The sequence below is a fragment of the Neomonachus schauinslandi genome, chromosome 12 (assembly GCF_002201575.2).
Source record: "Neomonachus schauinslandi chromosome 12, ASM220157v2, whole genome shotgun sequence".
NCBI lineage: Eukaryota > Metazoa > Chordata > Mammalia > Carnivora > Phocidae > Neomonachus > Neomonachus schauinslandi.
This window is the reverse complement of record NC_058414.1, coordinates 18,208,720-18,230,357: the sequence shown is the minus strand read 5'-3', so window position 1 is coordinate 18,230,357 and position 21,638 is coordinate 18,208,720. Positions and strand designations below refer to the sequence as shown.

General features: G+C 49.1%; 1 protein-coding gene across 1 annotated transcript in view; it reads left to right on the top strand.

Annotated features, from left to right (window-relative positions):
* The window catches only part of CDHR3 (cadherin related family member 3), a 57,899-nt gene that overhangs the window by 1,834 nt on the left and 34,427 nt on the right, over window positions 1-21,638 (top strand). Inside the window, 3 exon segments of the mRNA XM_021682898.1 lie at window positions 6,362-6,564; window positions 10,837-11,002; window positions 13,978-14,075. Of these exon segments, the coding sequence (XP_021538573.1) occupies window positions 6,362-6,564; window positions 10,837-11,002; window positions 13,978-14,075 (467 nt within the window).

Here is a 21,638-nt window from a genome sequence, read left to right as displayed (position 1 = left end):
GCTCGATCCTAAGACCCTGGGATCATGACCTGAGCTGAAGGCAGATGCTTAACGACTGAGCCACCCAGGCACCCCTCACAGTGGATTTTTAAATCAAATGTTTTTTCCAGTTTTATGGAAATGACCCCTTAATTTTCCCCTTTGATCTGTTAATAACATAAATAAATGACTGGAGGGGTGCCTGGGTGGCTCAGTCGTTAAGCGTCTGCCTTCGGCTCAGGTCATGATCCCAGAGCCCTGGGATAGAGCCCCACATCGGGCTCCCTGCTCAGTGGGAAGCCTGCTTCTCCCTCTCCCACTCCCCCTGCTTGTGTTCCGTCTCTCTCTGTGTCTCTCTCTGTCAAATAAATAAAAAACTTCAAAAAAAAATAAATAAATGACTGTGTTTCCTAATACTGAACGCTCTTTAATCTTGGGGTCTTCTACCTGGCAGAGGGCAAGTGGAGCTGGGAATGTGAGGCCAGGTCTTGAGCAGTTCAGACTCTCCCTTGCTGTAAACATTTGAGATTTTCCCAGAGTTATAGGCTTTTCAGACCACAATCATTTGAGTTAAGGGGTGACATTTGTTTCCATTGGGGGAAGAGTGAGGTCAGGAAGAACCCAGTGTCTCATGCTGAACATTATCATTTGGAACTTTATCATCAGACGTGTGAAAGGGACAGATCACAAAGGTTTGCAAGGAATGTTTGAAATTCCTTGTCAAAGCCACACTCACATCCCTCCATCTCCAAAAAACCATGCACTGCACCCTGCTTTTGCTTCCATGGGGCAAACGCTGGTTTGTTGAGGGTCTGCTGTGATGCAGACTGTTTTCTTCTCACCTTCTTTTGTGAGTCTGAGAACCTGATTCTTATCCCGGCTTCTCCAACACCAGTGTCACCTGGCACAAAGGGGAGGGGTGGGCAGCCACACGAGGAGCTGCCCTCAGGCTGTTGGAAGCAGGCATCACCCAATAATCTCAAACAAAGTAACACACTCCAGTATCCTCTTTCCTCTCATTTGCTCTAAGTCATCTACATCCTTCAACACCCAAGTCCAACCCCGCCTCCCCCACGGAGCCTTCCGGGATTGCCCCAACTCCTGGCGGGTGCTCTTCCTGCCACACCCTGGAGCTCCTCTTGCCTACATGCGGAATGTATGCCAAGGTTTGATTACGGTGCCCTACACAAGATAAGTGCTTAACAACAGGTAGCACGAGTTATTCTATAGTTCATCTGTTACGTGTCCGTCACGTGTCCTTGAGGGGAATGTGGGCCCTGTAGTCACAGGTTTGGTTCTCTTATTGCTCTGTGGTCCCCGCATGCCACACATATATATGGGATCCAATAAATAGTTGTTGTTTTCATTGATCATCATCAGTGATCACTGCAAGTAATGAAACCACATTCTATAATGTTTTATGGTTTATCGAGTATATGTGTGTTCAGTGTATTGTGCCGTGAGAGTGAATTCTAGCAGGACCGGAATGAGCCTGAATTGCTTCGCTGAAGTTTCTGCCCAGAATGGACTTCTGGTCAAGGCAAGAAGTGTACTGATGAACAGTGCTGCTTTGGAGCCGTGGGTCCGGGGAGTTCCGGGATGGTTTGTGGGGACCTGTAAGCATTGTTCGTGGATAACAGTGACATTGATGATGTGCACCTGGCTTGGAAGGCTCTGCTGCTGAGGCTGGTTACCTAACGAGATGGTGCCTACGTGACCAGCAAAATATAAAAACGTCCAGCAGAGACTCTATTTTGAGTTCCTTGGTTGCGAGGCTACATCGGAGGTTTCTGATCTGAGCGGGTGTATTCTGTTATGGCCCCTGGAGAAAAGAGGATGATGGGAGCTGGCCCCTGGCCCCTCCGGTCCTCGAGCTAGGAGGCAGCCTTCAGCTGTGGTGCACACTACAATGTTGTTGCTAACCCGCCTCCTTTTTCTGTAATAAACCATAGATTTGCCAGCTTTCCCTTCGGGTCCTGGGCACTTTCTTTAGCAACTGAACTCTGTTTAATGGCCCCTGGTGGTGTGGCACCACAGGCCTGAGGGACAGAGCTGACACAGGGCCAAGCTGGCCAGCCCAAGGTCGCTTAACAGAACTCAAACTGGAAGCAAGAGCTCTGATTGCAAATCCCGTGCTCTTTTCACAACACTCCCCGATCCCTCTCACTACCGTTTTTAGTAGTTGCTGGAGAGAAAGCAAGGAATTTATTGAGCTAGTCTTGGCCGAGGACTGCTCTGTGTATTGAAGTCACGCTGTGAGAGCAGCTACATCCCTGGGGGGACAAGGTGGCAGCACCCACGCTTCCTGAACCACATGACCACTTTGGTCAGAGGCCCAGGCTGGCCGGCTTCTGCCCCCACAACTGAGGCTGCCGAAGCCTTAATTATTCCAACACAGGCTCCTGGGAGGAGGCCTTGTTGGTCCATTTCTGGCAAGGCGGTGATTTTGCTCATTTTGAAACGAGCGAGCACATCATGCATCCAGATCTCCACCACAAGCAAGATGTTTCAGTGGGCTTGGTAATCAATCTTCTGCATGCGCTTTCTTTTTCAAAGTGTGCACTTCAAGCAATTCTAATTTGATCCTTAATTAAGATGCATGTGTAAGTCAAATTCCATTAAAGCCTCTTTCTCGGTGTCCAGCACTCAGACCACCAGAGAAAGTTCGGAAGACTGGCCTCGGAAGGCAAGTGTGCAGTGTCTTAGAGCCGTTCCCCGGCTTCTAACCTTCCCTCTGCCGCTGATTAGCTGAGTACCTCTGGGCACATCCCTTAAACTGATCTGTATAATAAATGGGTTGAACATTTGGTGGATTTCGTGTCTTATTAAATGCTCTATATTTAGGGTATGGACCCTAGCCACCAGTTATTATTATTACTATGGCTATTAATATTGCTACTACTACCTTTTTAATAGCAGAAGAACTGGAGGAACTGGTTGTTGAACTACGAGTCAGGAGATCCCAGCTTGACTACCTTTCTTACCAGTGTCCCTGGAGTATCTGCCACAAAGTTTTTAGGAATCAGTGGCACGCTCCTGGCGCACGTGACCTTACCTTGGGAGCAGAGGCCACTGGATGAAGCGCAGAGCATCTCCAGCAAGAATGTCAGCAGAGGGTGGCTCAGTCTGTTAAGCATCTGACTCTTGATATCAGCTCAGGTCTTGGTCTCAGGGTTGTGAGTTCAAGCCCCTGAGCCTACTTAAAAAAAGAGAGAGAGAGAAAAGAATGCCAGCAGAAAGGACATATCTAAGGGCACAGCCTGGCTTTAGCCATACATGAAACAGGCAGTCCCCAACACAAGTTGCTTGAGAGGCACTAAATATACCCACTCCTGCCTTCAACACATCTCCCTCACTGCCACGCAAAATACGGCCGTTCAAAGAGGACTATGAAAAGGTCTATAAATATAAGGAGGAAAAGCTCTATAAATGTGTGGAGCTGTGCAAAGGACAGAATTAGTCTCCAGAACCCAGGGCTTATCGAAGTTAAAACGAACGCAGCAGGATCAATGGACACACTCTCAGCAGAGCGAACTAGGAGCTGTCAGCGGGGGATGTTGGAAGAGCACGGCTTGGCTAGCCTTCTCGGTTCGTCGAAGGAGACACACCCAGGTTGGTGGTCATGGCAAGCCGCCTGTTCAGGGCGAGGCTGCGGAAAGCTTCTCAATCCGAGCCCACGTCAAGCTGATCCTGCAGCGTGATTCCTTATCTTGTTCCCCCAAACAGGCTCTCACAGATTGCATCACCACGACCTAACATCTGGGTGGAGGGGCCGATGTCTTACCTGACCCCCAGCACCCTGTGGGTCATAGAACGTGGAAGTACCGGGTCGTAGAGTGACCACGAGGCATTACGTGTGCGTGGTGACAGACTGTCTGGAGTAGTTATGTGCCACCTGTTAGCCAGGCCTACCACGGCCCCTCGCTGAGGGTGCAACCTCAGGCGTGTGAAGGGGTGACGGTGATACCCCCACCCCGGGACTGTGTTCAGAAAGGCTGAGATCAGGCAGCGGGGCCGCACGAGGCCTGGGGGGTAGGTGCTCTGTAAATGCAAGTGGTTACTTGTTTGGGTCTGTTCGTCTGGGCTGGGCACCCACCTAACCACAGGCGATTCTTGAGAAAAACCCAGTGAGTTCTATCTTTGCTTAAATTGGAGCAGAGGTTTCCTTCCTCCTTGTCTGGAGGGGCCCAAGTCACTGATGTGAGTGGGAGGGGACAAGAGAAGGTGGGGGTTTCCTTGACATTGCCAACCTTCCATTTTGCTTATGACTCCCCCTGTCTTGCTGAACAGAGAGGAAACAGTCTGGCGAACAGCTCACGAGGGCCCTGGTGACTTCCGGTTGTGGGAAAAGAGAGAGTGAGGGAATGATGCCTAAAAAAAACCCAAGCACAGAAGCAACCGATTAATTTGCTCATTTTAAAAAATGATTTGGGAGAATTTTTTTTTTTTTTTGCTTCTAAATAGCTTAGTATTTGGCTCCCGATTTTTATCACGAGAATGCTATAATATTAAAGTCAATTTTAAAAGATTGAAAAAAAATCTATTCATATCCATGTCACCCCAAACCTCAGCTGCTTTGTTATTTCTGAGCCCTTGCTCCGTCTGCGTCCATGAAACTGGAAAATTCTGGGAGCAAAAATAACTTATGCATAATGAACTTTAGTCTCTAACTGAAATAAGATGACTTAGATTTATGAAAGCTTGTACCAATGTGTTTATATTTCAATTTTTCCTACATTTGCATTCACTTCTCCGCATCCCTGCCCCCAAATCTGAAATAAAAACATTCTCTTACAAAAGCCAGCCCTTGCCCATGGCTTGTTTGTCTCCAGAAGTTCTACACCTTTTGGTAGGACAGATCCTTTTCCTGTCCCCTGTACCTCCTTCCCATTCCCAGGGGCTTGTCCCCAAGGGCGAAAAGTGGCCAAGATCAGGAAGCTGGCTAAGAAGTAGGACTTTAGTATAAATTTTGATTTTGTTACTTATTATTATTATTCAGCTCCGTTTCCTCATCTGTAAAATAGTGGCACTAATACCTATCCTCCCTGTTTTGGGGAGTGAGCGAGAGAAAGGATTTTACATTGCTCACTTACCTGGAACATGGGATAAATGGTCTTTGCATTGACTTCCTAGAGCTGCCATAATGAACTACCACAAACTGGATGGCTGTGAGCGACAGAAATGTATTCTCTCATAGTTCAGGAGATCTGGGGTCTGAAGTCACGGTGTTGACAGGGTTGGTTCCTTCTAGAAACTCGGAGGGAGATCTGTTCTCCATGGACTTCCTAGCTTTTGGTGGTTGCTTGCTCTTCCTTGGCTTCTAGCTGCATCAGTTCAACTTCTGTCTCTATCATAACACGGCTTTCTTCCTCCTGTGTGTGTCTCCGTGCCCTGTCCTCTTAGAAGGACTCCATTTGGTGGATTAGGGCCCACCCCAATCCACAATGACCTCCTCTTAACCAATTCATCCGCAAACACTGTTTCCAAATAAGGTACGTTCTGAGGTTCTGAGTGAACATGGATTTTATTTTTGGGGGGGGGACACTTTTCGCCCCGCTAGAGTAACCATCACTATGGAAGCATGAAAGAACAGGACCTTCTCCTCTCGTCTGTACCGGCAAAATTGTGCAGAGTATCAAGGAGACTGAAGAATGTCCCAAGGCTTTCCTGGAAGAAACAGTCTCTCTCTTAAATTGTCAAACTCCCTGTCTGAGATGCAGCTCGAGGAAATGCGCATGACTTCCCCAAGTCTCTCTCATTTCCTTCCCTGTGAAATGGGAGTTAATCTATCAATAAAGATGTACTGATGGACCCTGGGCATCACGACACCCCCCAGCATCCCATAATGACAAGCAGTTGTCCTTGAGATTACTTATGGATGCGGGGAGATCTACCATGATTTTGGAGCTTGGCGGTCATGCACGCTCAGTTTTTGATGACCTCTGAATCTAACACTGACACAGACAAGGAAAATAAACTCCTGGAAACTCCCCGGGTCTTGTAAGACAGGATGTCATGGCCGGACGTGGTCCTTCAAGTGGACGTCTGCCCCCTGAGGCAGCACGTCTGTCTTTCTCTAGCTCTTCACAAAGGCTGCGAGAAAAGAGAAGGGGTGCAGGGAGACAAGAGAAAAGCAGCGGCTTTATTTACAGAATGACAGAAGCAGATTTCATGGTTGTTTGGTGGTGGTTGTTTTCTTGGCTCCCAGAAGATCTTGTATTTCCATCTCCAGTCCTTGGCAAGAGTATTTGTTCTTGGGGAGTGACCAGGTTCCATCAGTGCTCCGAGCTATGGGTTGAAGCCACAGACCAAGCTGTTAAGTCCTTGCTCCCAGCACAAGGCTTTCTGTTCATGCCATTTTGCATCCTTCTTAAACCCGCAGGGAGAGAAGCACTCTACCTAATCCACTTGCCTGCTACAAGCATCGTGGCCGAGAATTCTCCACCTGAGACTCCAGTGCACAAGTTTTCTGTGAACTTATCAGCCTCGCTGTCGCCTGTGATCCCAGGGTGGCCCCTGATTATCAACACAAGCCCCCTCACTGATGCCTTCAAGGTGAACTGGCTGTCAGGCACTGACTTTGAGGTAAGCACATCTCACTTGGGAGTTGTCCACAGAGAGGGGTCCTGAAGATAAGGGTGGAGGGGATTCTAGATTGGTGAGCATTTCCTTCTCTTTCCCTGGCTCACTCTCCCCTCTAGTAAGACCCAGAAGGCCCATCTGGGGACATCTGAGAGCCCTCTATGCGAGAGGTCCCTAAACACTTTGGACCTTCTTTCTCCACTTAATCCAGTGCAATGGGCAATAGGCTCAAATTGTTACAAATAGAAGTCCTGTTTCTCATTGCCACCCACCCTCACATGACGTCAGGTGTTAGGTGTGTGCTGACAGTATCTAAATCCTTTGGGTGGCATAGTGTGGGCATTCATCTCCTCAAAAGCCAGGCCCTGATGAACTTGTGTCAGGTGATTCTGCTTTTCTCGAATTCCGTGATTTTCCAGGAGGAAATCTATGAGGAGACTTATTTAATATGGAAGAGCATACCTTTCATAAAAATACAAGCCTGAGGGGCGCCTGGGTGGCTCAGTTGGTTAAGCGACTGCCTTCGGCTCAGGTCATGATCCTGGAGTCCCGGGATCGAGTCCCGCATCGGGCTCCCTGCTCAGCAGGGAGTCTGCTTCTCCCTCTGACCCTCCCCCTTCTCATGTTCTATCTCATTCTCTCTCTCAAATAAATAAATAAAATCTTAAAAAAAAAAAATACAAGCCTGAATGTCCAGCCGTGCTGCATGAATGATTCCTCTTGGATAATTCAGACCCCGTCATTCACATTCAGGAGCTATTATACCCCTGCTCTCTTTTCTAGTTTGTCATTTAAGTCTTTTTCAAAGTTGGTGCTCCTCCTTAGGTAGGACAAACCTACCTGCGTGTTTTCCACTGGTACCTTCAGAGGCCCTTCTAGGGATGACTTTAGGGTCCATGTGTCTGAACCCTCCCCACCCCTGCCCTTCCCTCAATTGGCATAGGAACCTCTGGGGATTAACATTAGCCCTGACTCGGGTCCTGCCTGCCATTGCCCTGGGGATGTGGTGGAACCCCGTGGGCTCAGCCTGCTTCGTCGAGGCCGGTTGCCTCCTTGAGGTACATACTAGGTGTTCTTAAACACAGCTGATCGTGAGAGTCCCAAGGGGAGCTCTTAAAAAGTGTGCATGTCTGGGACATGTAGCAGAACTCAGGAAGGCAGTATTCTCAGCACCCCTGGGGGCAGGTTCTTTGATGCATACAGAGCACACATTCAGCATCCAGTGTAGAGTCCCCGGGCCCAGAGGCTGGTTCTGTGACTCCTCTGCCCTATCTCCCTGGCCCTGGACATCTGGCTCGTCTTCCACAGCTGCTGCTCATCTGGCCCTAGAAGCCCTGCCAAGGGCTTGCACATGTACAGCATGGAGTATATGCTGGACACTGTGGCACGCTTCACACGTATTTCCTCTTGAATACAAACAATCCAATGATTTTATTTATGTTACTATCCCCTTTTCACAGGTGGCGGAAACTGAAGCAAAACTCATTAAATAACTTGCCCTGGGTTGCGCAGCTCTTCGGGGGTTGAGCTGAACCTGGAACCCAGGCAGTCTGACTTCAGACCTCTGCCTATTTTTGGAAATGATATAATTCATACAGCATGCAATTTACCCATTGAAAATGTACAATTCGGTGGTTTTTACTGCATTCACAGACCATCACCACTATCTACTTTTAGGACACTTTCCCTATTTGCCCCAGTCCCTGGCACCCCCTGATCTCCTTTCGGCCTTAATGGATTTGCCTATTCTGGGCATCGTCTATGAATGGATTTACATTGTACATGGTCTTTAGTGACTGGCTAGTGTCCTTTAAACCTGGGTCAACTCTTCCTTCCTTTTCGTGGCTGAGTCATATTCCACCGTATGGACAGACCACGGTTTGTCTCTCCGCTCAGCAGCTGACAGACTTCGGGGTGGTTCCCCATTGAGGGCTCTCACCCTCTAGAGTCTACTGCCTTCGATGACGAGGAGGAGAAGGGCGACCATGCAGAGGTCCCATTGCGCACTCGCGTCCTCACCTCTGGATTGTCACTACCGACACCGATGCTACCACCATGGAAGAGGCTTTATTCCCATTTTCGAACTAAGATCGCAGAGAGACAGCAAGGTCAGCTGGTGTGTCTGAGATCACGTAGCCCTAACAGATAAAGCCAGAACTTAACTCAGGTCTGCTGCTGGCCAATCCTAGGCTCTTTCTCCCCCATGGCCCTGCGCATCTGTTGCTGGTTCGGGGAGCCCCCCACATCAGGTGAAAGGACCTATCCTTTCCATGTTTGATGTGATTCCAACAGGGCTGACAGTCAAGGAAGAATTCCATCCTGTGTCTGACCTCTAGAAATGGGGGCTTTTTCAGCGCCTCAGCTGAGGTAGGCTCCAGTGTTTAGTGTGCTGTCCCAGGCCTGGCGCCCTCCTGAACACTGTGTCGGTACCAGGATGGGCCACAGATCCATGGGCCCTGAAGCATTGGTTGCTTCTCCCCAGAAACCACCCAATAGCATCAACTATCCCCTCCAGAAAGATCCTATTGTCCAGCCCAAAATGCTCACAAGAGCTGCTTCTGCTGCCTACAGAACAGGTCAGGGGCATCCCCGTGGCGGAACCTGACTTCTCCTTGGGCCGACTTGACACTCTGCAGGAGAAAGCTAGCAATGAGGTTTTTGGGTCTCTGGCCCAGAGGTTTAGTCACTGTTGGCCTTGGGACTCAGTTGTACAAGGCTTTCTGAGGCTGACCTCTGAATCATGCCAGAGACCAGGCCTCTCTGCTTTCAAACACAGCTGCTGGGACTTCTGGGGGCCCGGGGAAAGTAAGGAGGGTTAATAATAGTGATGCTAATGATAACAACTCCTATTTATGGTGTGTTGACCATATGCCAGGAATCCCCCTAAACATTTTGTGAATTCATTTATTTAATCCCCATAACAGCACCACGACGCGGTGTGCTGCTATTATTTGCATGTTAGAGGTGGGGAACGGCAGCACAGAGAGTTCTCGCCTGCTACATGCCAAGCACGGGAGACAGGTCATCTTCACGTATGTGGGTGCCAGGCTGACACTGCTCACAGGCAGAGACGAGACTACCTCATTTCCTCTCTCAACCCTCCTCTGCATGCACTCGTTCCCATCTGTGGTTGTCTTCTCTCAACCAATCGAGATCTCGCACAGCCTCTTCCATGAAGCCTTCCCTGACTACACACAGCTCACAATGAACTTTGCCTAGAAGTCAGCACTTCCAGCGTTTTGTTATAAGACCATGTTTTGTACTTCAGCTCTTTAACTAGGGCAAGGAGTATTTCCCTAATTATAATCACGTGGAAACAAAATCAGGGAAAGGTGGCAAAGGACTTTCCCAAGGTCACATCAAAGTTCAGCTGTGACAGTGAGATTGGAGCTAAGCGATCTCCTAAGGGCAGGAGACTGAACGCCTGCCTGGCCTGAGTCATATTAATAAACAAAATTTCCATTAGCATAATTAAGACATTTATGAAATTTAGTCCTTGAGGCCCCAAAGGGCTCTGGGTGCTCGACGGTCTAAGCTGGTGGCCGGAGTGTGCATGTAGGCACGGGAGGTCACAAGTTGGCCTCCAGCTAGCCTCAGCAGGATCCTCCCATCGTGGGCCAGCCGGGTTCCTGCTGACAATTCCAGTGATGTTTCTCTGGCCCTGGTTCTTGGTGTCCCTCCCACACCTCCAAAACACTTATAGTGCAGGAGACAAGTTTCCACGAGCGGGAGAATGTGTGGAAATGCACAAAAACACTGAGCCGGCTGCTGATGTAAGTATATATTGTTCCTTATTTCTGCAGATGTATCCTTCCCTTGTTTATTCACGGTCATGGCCTTGGGAAAATTTGCATGGAGAGCCGAGTCAAGATGTGACTTAACAGCAATCCCAGGAAAGTGCAGTGGCTTATTCTTAAAGCCCAGGAAGCCCGACTATGTTCAGGGTTGCTAAGGGGCTTGTCTGGGTGCCTACCCCAAGCAGCGACAGGGTTTTAATTCCTGGCTTTCTATCTCCAGTCGATGGAACCAGGATGTTGCCTAAATATTTTCTTTCCTCTGAAAAGCAGCATCACGCACAGGAGTCCCCTTGGAAAAAGGTCACGGGGCTTATGTTGGAAGGACTAAGGCAAAACAACCGGTTCCTCTGATGGTGGGGGAAAGATGGTTTCCAGGATGCTGGTTGCTTCCTTCCTAGTAACGTCCCTTTGCAAAATGCATGCATACAAAACAGATCTCCTTTCACATGGTTACTAAGAATTCTGCCTTTGCTTTTAGGTTGTCACCACTGGGACGGAACAACTAGACTTTGAAACAGGACCAAACGTATTTGATTTGCAGATTTATGTCAAGGATGATGTCGGTGTCACCGATCTCCAGATCCTGACTGTCCAGGTGACAGATGTGAACGAGCCGCCTCAGTTCCAAGGCAACTTGGCAAAAGGTAAGATACACTGGGCTGTGCAGTGCAGCCCAGACGGTGGCATCAGGGGGCACCCTGGGGGACAGAGCAAAACAGAAAAGTAAGTAAACAAGCAGCTGTTTGCCTATAAGAGGCAGCTGCTTAATGAGCAGGGAATAAATGAAATGTCCTCCAGCACAGGACTCCCCAAAATGATGCCCAACAATTTACAAAGCCCCTCACTTCCGTGGTTTCTCTTGGGCCTCTCTCAGTCCTGGGGAGGAAACTGAGGCTCAGGAACCTCGCGAGGGGGTCGTTCTGGAGGAAGCTGGGCCGAGCCCATCGGAAGCTCATCCCCATGTGCTGTGGTCATTAACTGATGTGTTCATTCTCCCCACGGACCCCCGGAGGGCAGTATGTGACTGGGGTCTGCTGCATAGCAGGGACAATATGAAGGACTGAGCACAGGGTAACTTCGTGCATGGTCTCTCCCAGGCTCATGACTTTGAGCCGTACTGACAACCTCCACCTCTGTCGCTTTAGTCCAGCTTCTCCTCCAAGCTCCTGACTTAAATATCCAGCCGTCTTATCCCACATCTCTGTCTGCCATGTCTAATAGGCATGTGGGATTTTGTGAGGTGACTTTTGGATGCTCCCAGGTCACCTCAGTGTGGGGCTCGGTTACCAGTGGAGCCAACCATGTGATTAGAAGGTTGGAACTTTCAGTCCCACACTCCACCTCACCCCTACCTCTGTGGAGGGCAGGAGGGTAGAGATGGTGCTCAGTCGCCAATGGCCAATGATGTAATCAGTCGTGCCGATGTAATTAAGCCCCATAAAAGTGCCGAAGGATGGGGTTTGGGGAGCTTCCAGGTTGATGAACCATCTCGCCCTTCCAGGCAGGTGGTGTGCCCAGAGAGCGTGGAAGCTCTGTGCTCCTTTCCCCACATTATGCCCTATGCGTCTCTTACATCTGTCTGTTCCGGAGTTATATCCTTTTGTAATAAACCAGTAATCTAGGAAGTAAAGTATTTCCCTGAGTTTTGTGATCCCCTCCAGCAAATTCATCGAACCCAAAGAGGGGATGGTGGGAAACTCAGATTTATAGCTCGTGGGTCAGAGGCATGGGGAACAACCTGAACTTGAAATTGGTGTCTGAAGTGGGGGTTGGGGGTGTCTCGTGGGGCTGAGTCCTTGGTCTGTGGAATCTGAAGGCTGTCTCTGGGTAGCTAGTATCAGAACTGAGTTGAATTGTAGAACCCCCAGCTGGTGTCAAAGGATCGCTTGGTGGTGCAGGAAAATCTCCCACACATTAGAATTGGTGTCAGAACACGACATCTCAAATGTAACATGCCCCCAAATCAAACTCTTGACTTCCACTCCACCTCTGGCCCCCACCCTCCCCCCCCCCCCCAATCTGCTTCTCCTGTCTTTCCCATTTTAGCTACTTCAAAGCTTCAAAGTCAGCTTTGACTCTTCCGCCTTTCACACCCAACATCAAATCCATGAGGAAATCTTGCCACTTCCAAGTCTATGCAGTCTGACTGATCCCTGGCATCTCCATCCACACCACCACGGTGCAAGTCAGTAGTCATGTGTCGCATGGATTATTGCGATGGTGGGCTAATCAGCCTCCCTGCTCTGCTCTTGTCTCTGTCCATCTATTCTCTGCATAGCAGCCAGAAAGATCCTGTTGAATCTCAGTCAAATCAAGGCACTCCTCTGCTTAAAACCCCACAAGAACTTCCATCTCCCTCAAGAGGAGAGCCAGAGTCTCCTTATGGCACCATCAAATCTGGCCCCCTCCCACCCTCACCCTGTCGTCTTCCACACATTTCCTCCCACCCCCTCCGCGGTGGCCCCCGTACCACCCGCACCTTCGCCGGCATCTCCGCAGTTGCTCTTTGCCCCTTCCCCCATATCTCTACGATCCTCATTTCTTTAAGAATCTAGACTCAAGTGTCGCAAATCTTCCACAACCACTCCATTTCACACTGTAACCCAACCCACAACACTCCATTCCCTGATTTTCTCCAGGACCTTGCTCAGTAACGTTCACATATTTTGCTCATTTATTTTATTGTCCGTATCGTCCCACTATCGTGCAAGCTCTGCAAGAGCGGGGTTTTGTGTTCCGTGAACTGCTATGTTCCCAGTGCATGGATAGATCAGTGTCTGGTACCGAGTGAGAACCCAGTAAACATCATTTTGAGTGAAAGCACGAGCAGTGATAAAGGTGAATGAGAGCTGCAGCTCAGATCTAAGACAGGCTGGGTTTGAAGTTTTATGCTCTCACTTACTTCCTCGCTGAGACCTCCTAACTTCCCCGAGCCTATTTCCTCGTTTGTAAAGTGGAAAGAATTGCAATACTTACGCACGGGGGTTATGACGATAAAGGAGAAAACATAAGCCCTCAGCACCGTGGCTTCAGTGAGTGAGCTGACATGGACATTCCCAGCCCTCCCGCAGAAGGATGGGCTCTCGGAGAGGCCAGAGTGGAGGGGGGCAGCCCCTCAGGCCGGGCTGGTGGTGCCAAGTGCCGGGTTCCCCCTGGCTGCCCAGAACTCTGAAGGAGATGAAGTCAATTTCTGGTCCCCTCCCGGAGCCTCTGCAGCCCTCTCCCTTAATCCTGCTGCAAGTCCTTTTGGCCGACATGCTAAGTGCACTTCAATAGGAGACCTCCGATCGGTTTTGGAGGAATTTGCACGTGAAAGTGAATCAGGAACAGGGAGCAGCCTCACACGGAGGTTCCTCCCCTAGATCACCTCTTAGCGGAGGAAATGCGGGAAGATGTGATCCCAGCTTGGCCCCTCAAGTACTTTATAAATTCCCATAAGCGGTTCGCTCACTGCAGCTGGCCCGCGGGCTGACTCCTGGACTTTATTCCTGCATCCCTCCTTCCCACGATGCCAATGTGCTTGGTTCTCCTTGGCTGGGTGCGGCTGTCCTGGTTCTGTAATTCCTTATTTGCTTTATCTAATAAAATGCTTCTTCCTCCACTTTGGATGCTGATCTAGGTCTAGACCTGTACATACCGGAAGGAGCAAACCCGGGATTCATTTACCAGGTTGAGGCCTTTGATGCAGAAGACACAAGCCGAAACATACCGCTCAGTGTAAGTCTCCTTGATAAACAAGACGGGCTTCTCCGTGCTGTCTTTGACATGGGAGCCTGGAGCCTCGGCCAGGGGCTTGGGCAGTGGTGAGGGGAAGAATAGACTGTCCACAGCCACAGCATAGAGGACGGGGGATGTCGGAATGGGTAAGGGAGCTCCAGACATAGACACCCCAGATTAGACTCGTGGCTCTGTGTGAGCTTGGACATGTTCTTAACCTCTTTGAGCTTCCATTTCTTCATCTATAAAATGGAAGAATAGCACCTACACAGCTGGAGAATTCTAAGTATGAGAGAACGCACACAAGGCCACTTAGCACAGTGCCTGGCATGTTGAAATTGCTCAGTATTTTTAAATTCCAAGGGGATAAAAATCCAGCTGTATTCTTTTAAAAGTAAGCAAAAAGTGTGTACCCCAAAGGCCGGCATTAACACTTCCTTTTCAAGAGATGACGTCAAGCTACTTGGAGCCAAGTTAAAAAATAAATAAAAAAGTTGAAAGAGAATCCCAGAAATTCCAAAGAAGAGAGGGGGAATCCCACAGAGAATAACCGGAGACCAGGTCCTGGAGAGTTCCCTCATGGTTCAGTCTGAGACAGCTGATCTCTCTTCTCTTCCTTCTAAATCCATTTCCTTCACGCAGTTATCAGTGGACCTCTTGTAACCACGAACCCTCAGGCGAAGGAGGCTCTCAGCTTGTCCCTGGGCCAGGACGCTGTGGCTCCTAGCTCTGTCCCCCCAAGCGGCTCCTGCATCCTGCAGTTGGGCAGCCCAGGCTGGAGAAAAAAACCAAAGCCCACACCAGCCAGCCTACTAACCTTGGAGCAGGCATCCTTACGGAGAAGCATTTACTTGAAATACGACACTCAGGGAATTGGTAACACAGGGAGGCTGTTTCTGCTGCTGGGGCTTGATTTGCAGCTTCGACCCGGCTACTTTTTCTAACAGGAGGAAGTGAGCCTTGGAAATAACCTCCAGGACCCATATAATACGGTCCGCAGGGTCTGAAACAAAGCTGTTTTCAAATTAGCAGACACATCTTGAGTTAGGGGATAGACTGTTCTTATCAGAAGATGACCCTTCTGTCCCCAAAATCATTTATTCAAGGTTCTGTTTGCATGAATAAGTGGAATAGGCAAACACTTAATGGGTCTCTACTATGTGCTAAGAACAATACGAGGTGCTTTAAATGCGTTCTTATGATACCATCCTTGTTATATCAGTTATAAATATGTTTGTCTAAAAATAACAGAAAACCACAGTGGCAGGTGTGGGATTTTTTTTTTCTCCCCTAACAAGAAGTGCAGAGGTGGGCAGGCGGTCCAGGGCTGGTTTTGTCCTCTCTTTGTTCCCCTCATGATTACAATGTGGCTGCTATTCACCTCCAGGCTTTAAGTTCCAGGCAGGAAGAAGGGAAGAAAAAAAGTAGGAAGGGGTACAGGGTGAAGGGAGCAGGCCAGCCCAGTCTGTATCTCAAAGATCCTCCTGGAGGCCCTACCCAGAGGATTTCTGTTTACTTCTCACTGGCCAGAAGGGTTGGCCGCTGTTGTTTGATGGTAACCAGGGGAGAAGGGATTCTGGATGGGTCAGCAACCCAAAATAAAGTATCTCATTTATACATTGAGTTCTCTTCAGCACTTACCAAGAATTCACTATGTGCCAGGCTTTCTATTAAATACTTTGGGCACAAAGATGAGTAAGAGCCATCTTTGTACCTCAAGAAGTTTACAGTCTGGGTGGGAGACATTCATGCATAGACCAAATTATTATAATTCAATAAGATAATTATTATAAAGTTCATACAAGATGCAGTGGAGGCCAAGTGGAAGGAATCTCAAGTGTCAAGAAAAATGTTTCTTTTTAAATCTCCATCTTTAAATTATGCAGAAGGAATAAGGTCACGGTGGCCCCTTTAAAAAGCAGGTTGTTACCCTTTCTGGAAGGGAAGCGGCCCCCAGGCGGGGAGCAAAGACAGCAGCAGGCCTTGCTCCCTTAAAAGAAAATGTAGTGCCATCCACCTGTGGTTTCTGCAGTGGCTTTAGGAGTTATTTGGGGTGGGGCGTGTCCGATGCAGCAGAGAGTGTTAATGAAGTCTTTCACACCTGCACGAGCACGAACAACTGCAAGAAAGTTAACAGCCAGCCTGGAGGGCCAGGGAGCACAATCTAGAAAGAACCCTTCTCAGACTAAAAAAGGGTACTCAACAGTTTAGGAAGTGACACAGTGTGACCTTTGTGCTTAGACATTTTATTCTGGGCGCTCGGGAGCTATGAAAGGACATACTTTGCTCTATATAAGGAGAAAGGAGGTGGGTTGATTTACTAGGACCAAACCCATGATTCTCATTGAAGCCCATGGTTGTAAATTGAAACCGAGGAACTTTAAAAAACAACAGACATCTGTGTCCCAACCCCCAGGAGTCTGATGTGATTGTCCTGGGGTGTGACCCAGGCCTCAGGCTTTTTGAGCCCCCAGCTGAATCTCCTGCACAGCGGGGACTTATTAGAACCACCACTTTAAGACATGGTTTCCCAAATTTCCCAGGTCTCTCTCTTGGACTTTCCGGTCCTGGGGTCTGGGAGGGGCCTGGGAGCCTGCATATTTGCCAAATACCCTCGGGTGAGGTCAGAATGGCTGGGAGGGCTTCTCAGAAGGTGTTCAGGCCCCTGCATGAGAATATACGTAGGCTGCTTTTAAAAAAACACAGATTCTGACAGTTAAAGCAGCCAACTCTTGATATCAGCTCAGGTCCTGATCTCAGGTTCCTGAGCTCAGGCCCCGCACTGGGCTCCCTGCTAGGCGTGGAGCCTACTTTAAAAATTAATATTAATGGGAAAAAAAAAGATTCCTGGAACACAGACTTCCCAGGTGATTCTGACGCTTTGTACCCTTCGAGAACCACTGAACTGAAGAAACAAGCAGAGGCTTTACTGAAACACCGGAGCGGGGCCTGGAGCCACGGCGGGCAGCCCGCCGCTGCCGCTGCTCTTCCGGCCCACGCCCGCAGCGGCCCCACAGCGGAGGGGGCAACAGCCAGAGGAAGGGGGCGTGGCCCCCACCCTGTGCGCAGGGGCTCCCGCCAGCCGGGTGGGCAACGACCTGCCTGCGCGGGGGTCAGCCCGCAAGCTGGGGGCGACAAGACCAGCACCAACTCCAGGCCAAGGACCAGGAGTAGGACAAGTTGAAGCAGTGTGGAACATGCATGAACTCACAGTGCCATGCCCTCAGAGCTCCGCCCTCTGGAAAGCCAGGGCTCCCTCTCGGAGGGGAGAAGACGATGGCAGAAACCCTCGCCAAGCGCCCCGTCAGCTGCTGTGTAACGGCAGGGCCCGTCTATGGGGCTACTGTGACATAAACCATGTCATTTCTGTGGCCGGCTGGCTTGTCAGCCATGGCACTGAGTACGGCATCGTTCGGAATTCATGGGGAGAACCCTGGGGTGAGATCGAGGCTGGATGAGAATAGTGACCTATAGCACCTATAAAGATGGGAATGGGGCCCATGACACCCTTGCTGTTGAGGATCCTCTCTGTTTGGGGACCCCATCCTTTAAGACAGGGCTTCAGAAAAGCAGTGTTTGAAGAAATGGCATTGTGCACCATAATCAGAGGGGAGCCTACTGTTAGGGCTGCTAGGTTGGTGCTGCCGCGGTCTGAAGGATCTGGGGGGTGATAATCAAAGTATCTGGCGGCTGGTCTGGTCAGGGCACTTTGCAGCTAGTTGGGTGCTGCTAGGGCGGTCCTGAGGGAAGAGTCTGAAATGGGATGGTGGAGACTCTTGGCTCCCCTGCCACCAGGACCACGGCCAACTCTCTACCTGGCGAAGGTGGGATCCGCAAGACAATTATGTGAACTCTGTTCTGACTTATCAGCAGTTCTTATATCACCTTGGAATCACTGGTGGGGGTGGAGGGGGAAGATGGCCATTTCAGATTGCCCAAAATTGATGAATAAAATACGTGACTTCCCACAAGAAAACAAAACAAAACAAAACCAGAACAAGAACAAAGCACCAAAGCATGTACGTAAAGCCACCTTGGCTTGGTTTGTGCCTATCAGCTTTCCTGGTGGGTTCCAAGGAGTTGCCTTGCTGGTGGGAACCACTAAGGAGGGAGGATGAATTAAACAATAGCTCTAGGACGTCTCCAGAAACCCCAGCTCCCTTAAAGTGCTGAATCTTACAACCCCTATCCAGCTTAATAAATTGAAACTGTGTTGCAGATAACATAAAAGTGGGGCTAATGCAGAAACCACTGGTATTTGCTCCCTCTTTCCAAAGAAGTTTTAAGAGCAGGTAGTTGTACTTTGTTTGGACCAGCACTGCCCAACAGAGCTGGCACGCGAGTTAGGAATGATGCCTGTGTATGTCATTTTAGATGTTCCAGTAGCCACATTAAAAAGTAAAATGAAACAGGTGAAATTAATTTTAATACACGTCTTAAATTTTAAATACTCTTATCCAAACTACTATCCTTTCAACACCTTATCAACATAAAAACGATTCATGAGATATTTTACCTCCCTTTTCTTAGTAGTAAGTCTTCGGACTCATTGTGTCCTTTACACTAATTTATAGTTCACCCCCTTTCAGACCAGCCACACTGCAAATGCTCAGTCGTCACAGGTGGCCGTGGCTGGTGGCTTGGGTTGCAGGGTGCAGGCTTGGATCCAGCATCGGCTCCCCCTCCCTCGGCGCCTTCTGTGTTGTGATGGAGTCCAGGTGGAGGCATGCCTTAATACTGGGCTCGGATTGGTTTATCTGTGAATAATCGTATCTACTGGCATTCCTTCTCTGGGCCCCCTCCCCCAGCGCTTTCCCTACCTCTTGAAGGAGGTTCAATGAGATCCAACCCCCTTCCACCCAACTCCCATCCTCCACCTCCCCCTCTGCTCAGAAAAGGCCACCGTGACTGCAGCGAAGCCTCCTCGGAGACTCTCAGGACGTTAATCAGTTTCGCAGCTGGAGGCAAAGTGATCTAGCGCAGCGATTCCTTCATTAAGGAGCTTTCTCTTGGCCTTTCCATTAGGGAAGGACTTTTGCATAAAGTGAAATGTGCTTTGTCTTCACCAGGGCAGACAAAGGATGAAATTAAAAGAGCAATGACCTTGCTACTAGCTGGGCTACCAGGAGGGTGACGGGGGAAGTCAGCCTCTCCCTGCCTCCATCTTGTGCATGGCTCTAAGACGTGGCGGCGAGCTGTTCTTTCCCTCTTCCTGGAAATAAAGTGGTCCCTTTTGCTGGTGCTGGCTGGATGGGACTTTTCAGGTGCCTTGAGCAGCCCCTTGTTTCCGGATGAGGGAAGGAGTTGAGGCCATTGCCTGGGCCCTGGAACTCCAGTGGGAACCGAGGTCTCCTGGCCCAAACCCTGCTCCTTCCCTTCTACCTTGTTCTGGCAAATTCTGTTCTTGGTGTCCCCTTGACTTCCTGAGTGACAGCGCCCTTCCTGCTCCCCACATGTCCCTACCCCCACCACACACACACACACACACGCACACGCACACACGCACACACAAACAGATGTACATCATTTGTTCAATGCCCCATGACATCTGTCTGCTAACTCAGGAGTCCTTGCAAAACGAGTTCTACTCCAGGTTCTTGTTAAAATGCTCAAGAAAGGAAAAAGCAGTGGCTTTGGACAATTCCCATACCACATACATCACCCCTGAAGACTGTTCATATGTTGGGAGAGACACTTCCTCAAATAGATGCGGAGTGTTCTCCTTAAGATCGGTGAAGCCTGAATCAGAGAATAGGACCCAGGCTGATTATGGAAAAGGAATGAGAAAGTATGAGAGGGTCGAATCCTTGGTAGCTTTACCAGTAAAGGATTACATACCCATAGCATTTTTCATTTGTAAATGTGGCTCTTCTTAAAAACATTCAAATACTTGCATACCACCCACTTAGCTCACCCTCATAACAATACTGCACTAGCCAAGCCAAGTTAAAGGCTGCAGTAGGATTTTTTATGGGTTTTTTTTTTTCTTTCTCCCAGACACCCTTCCCTCCTACTTCTGTCCCCCACCACCTATCTCTGAGCTGGGATAGGGGTGGGACAGGGGAAGAAAGAGGAATCAAGACTTTTATAAAATATTCACCTTACACTGAAAAAATGCAGCGGGAACGTGGCCTCGTATTTATAACCGGCCATAAGCGGGTTGGAAGATGATGGTGTGTGCTGCGAGTCCTCTGTGGGGGGATGTGGGGGGAGGTTGGGGGCATGATCTTGGGGGCTTGCTGAGCCATTGGCACTCCTGGCCTTAGGAGGAATAAAGGTCCTTCCTTCTCCCTGGAAACTTGGTCCCTGGAAGTTGACGGCTCTGTTCTTGGGAGACTGGAGGCTGAAATCTTGTCGCTTGATTCCACGGCAGGCCTGAAAGCCATGGATAGCTGCCAAGCAGCACAAGTCGGATCGCGATTTGCTTGTGGCTCGGGCTGCAGTGAGCGAGCCCCACTGAGGTGGCGTGCTCTCCCCCAGGGAGCCTGACATTTCAGGAAACTGGGCCAGCTTCCTCTCACCCTCCTTTCTCCTGACACTAGCGACACGATAAAGGGGGAATGGGGCAGGAAGCTCAGGCTCTGTTGTCTTCCACCCTGAAGCCTTTGTGTCCCTGAGCAAACTGTAGCTGGCAAAAGGGGCTGCAAATAGAGAGACCTGGGGTGGCAGTAAAGGAATATTCCCAGCGGGGACACTCCGGCGCTTGTCTGACAAGCATTTGTGAACCGAACTGATCTGATTACTCAGGACTTTTCTTAGCTGGTGGTGGCTCAGAGAGGGGCTGCAGCGGCTTCTCATTCTATTTAATTTCTGTTTTCCAAGAATGAATATCAAGGGAGCAGCTTTGATTAAACAAGCCTTTAAAAAGGGAAGAGAATGCCAGGTTTTACAGAAAGCTTTCCCGAGTTGCTGGCAAATGGCCACATGACACAATATATTTAGTCTATGGATATTATCTCCTTTCTGAGTACAAAACTGCTATTCCCATTAACACAGGCTCGTAGGTTCAGGGATAAGGAAATTAGCCTGGTGTTAAAAGAAAAAAAAAATCAGGATTCCAGGAAATCAGCCTCTTAATAAAAATGAAAAAGAAATTCTCCATGTTCCTGAGTCTACAACCGTGCGCCCTTTCTGTCGGCTGCCGTTTCGTTTTTCTTGCTCGCTGAGAAGTAGGCGGAACTGGGGGAGACTTCATGATCCAACCTCGCTTTACCAAAGTAAAACAGATTGGGTTTGTTTTTTTTTTTTAATTCGGTAAGATTTTCGTTGTTGTTGCCTTTTTGTTTTAAAATTCTTTAAGGTGGGAATGCTGGTCTCCAATGGGAAATAGGCAAGAAGAAAACCCCGATATTTAACATTTAATGAATATATATTGATAGAGAAAAATATTTATTGAGCATCTATTATGTGTTAGGCACTAGAGATGTAGTAATGAGTAAAATGAAGCCCTTTCCCTCGTGGATCTTACACTCTAACCCACAGTGGTAGTTCGCCTCGACTGAGGGCTTACCATGTGCCAGGCACTGTTCTGGAACTTTAAGTGATAACCCTTTGGACATGTGC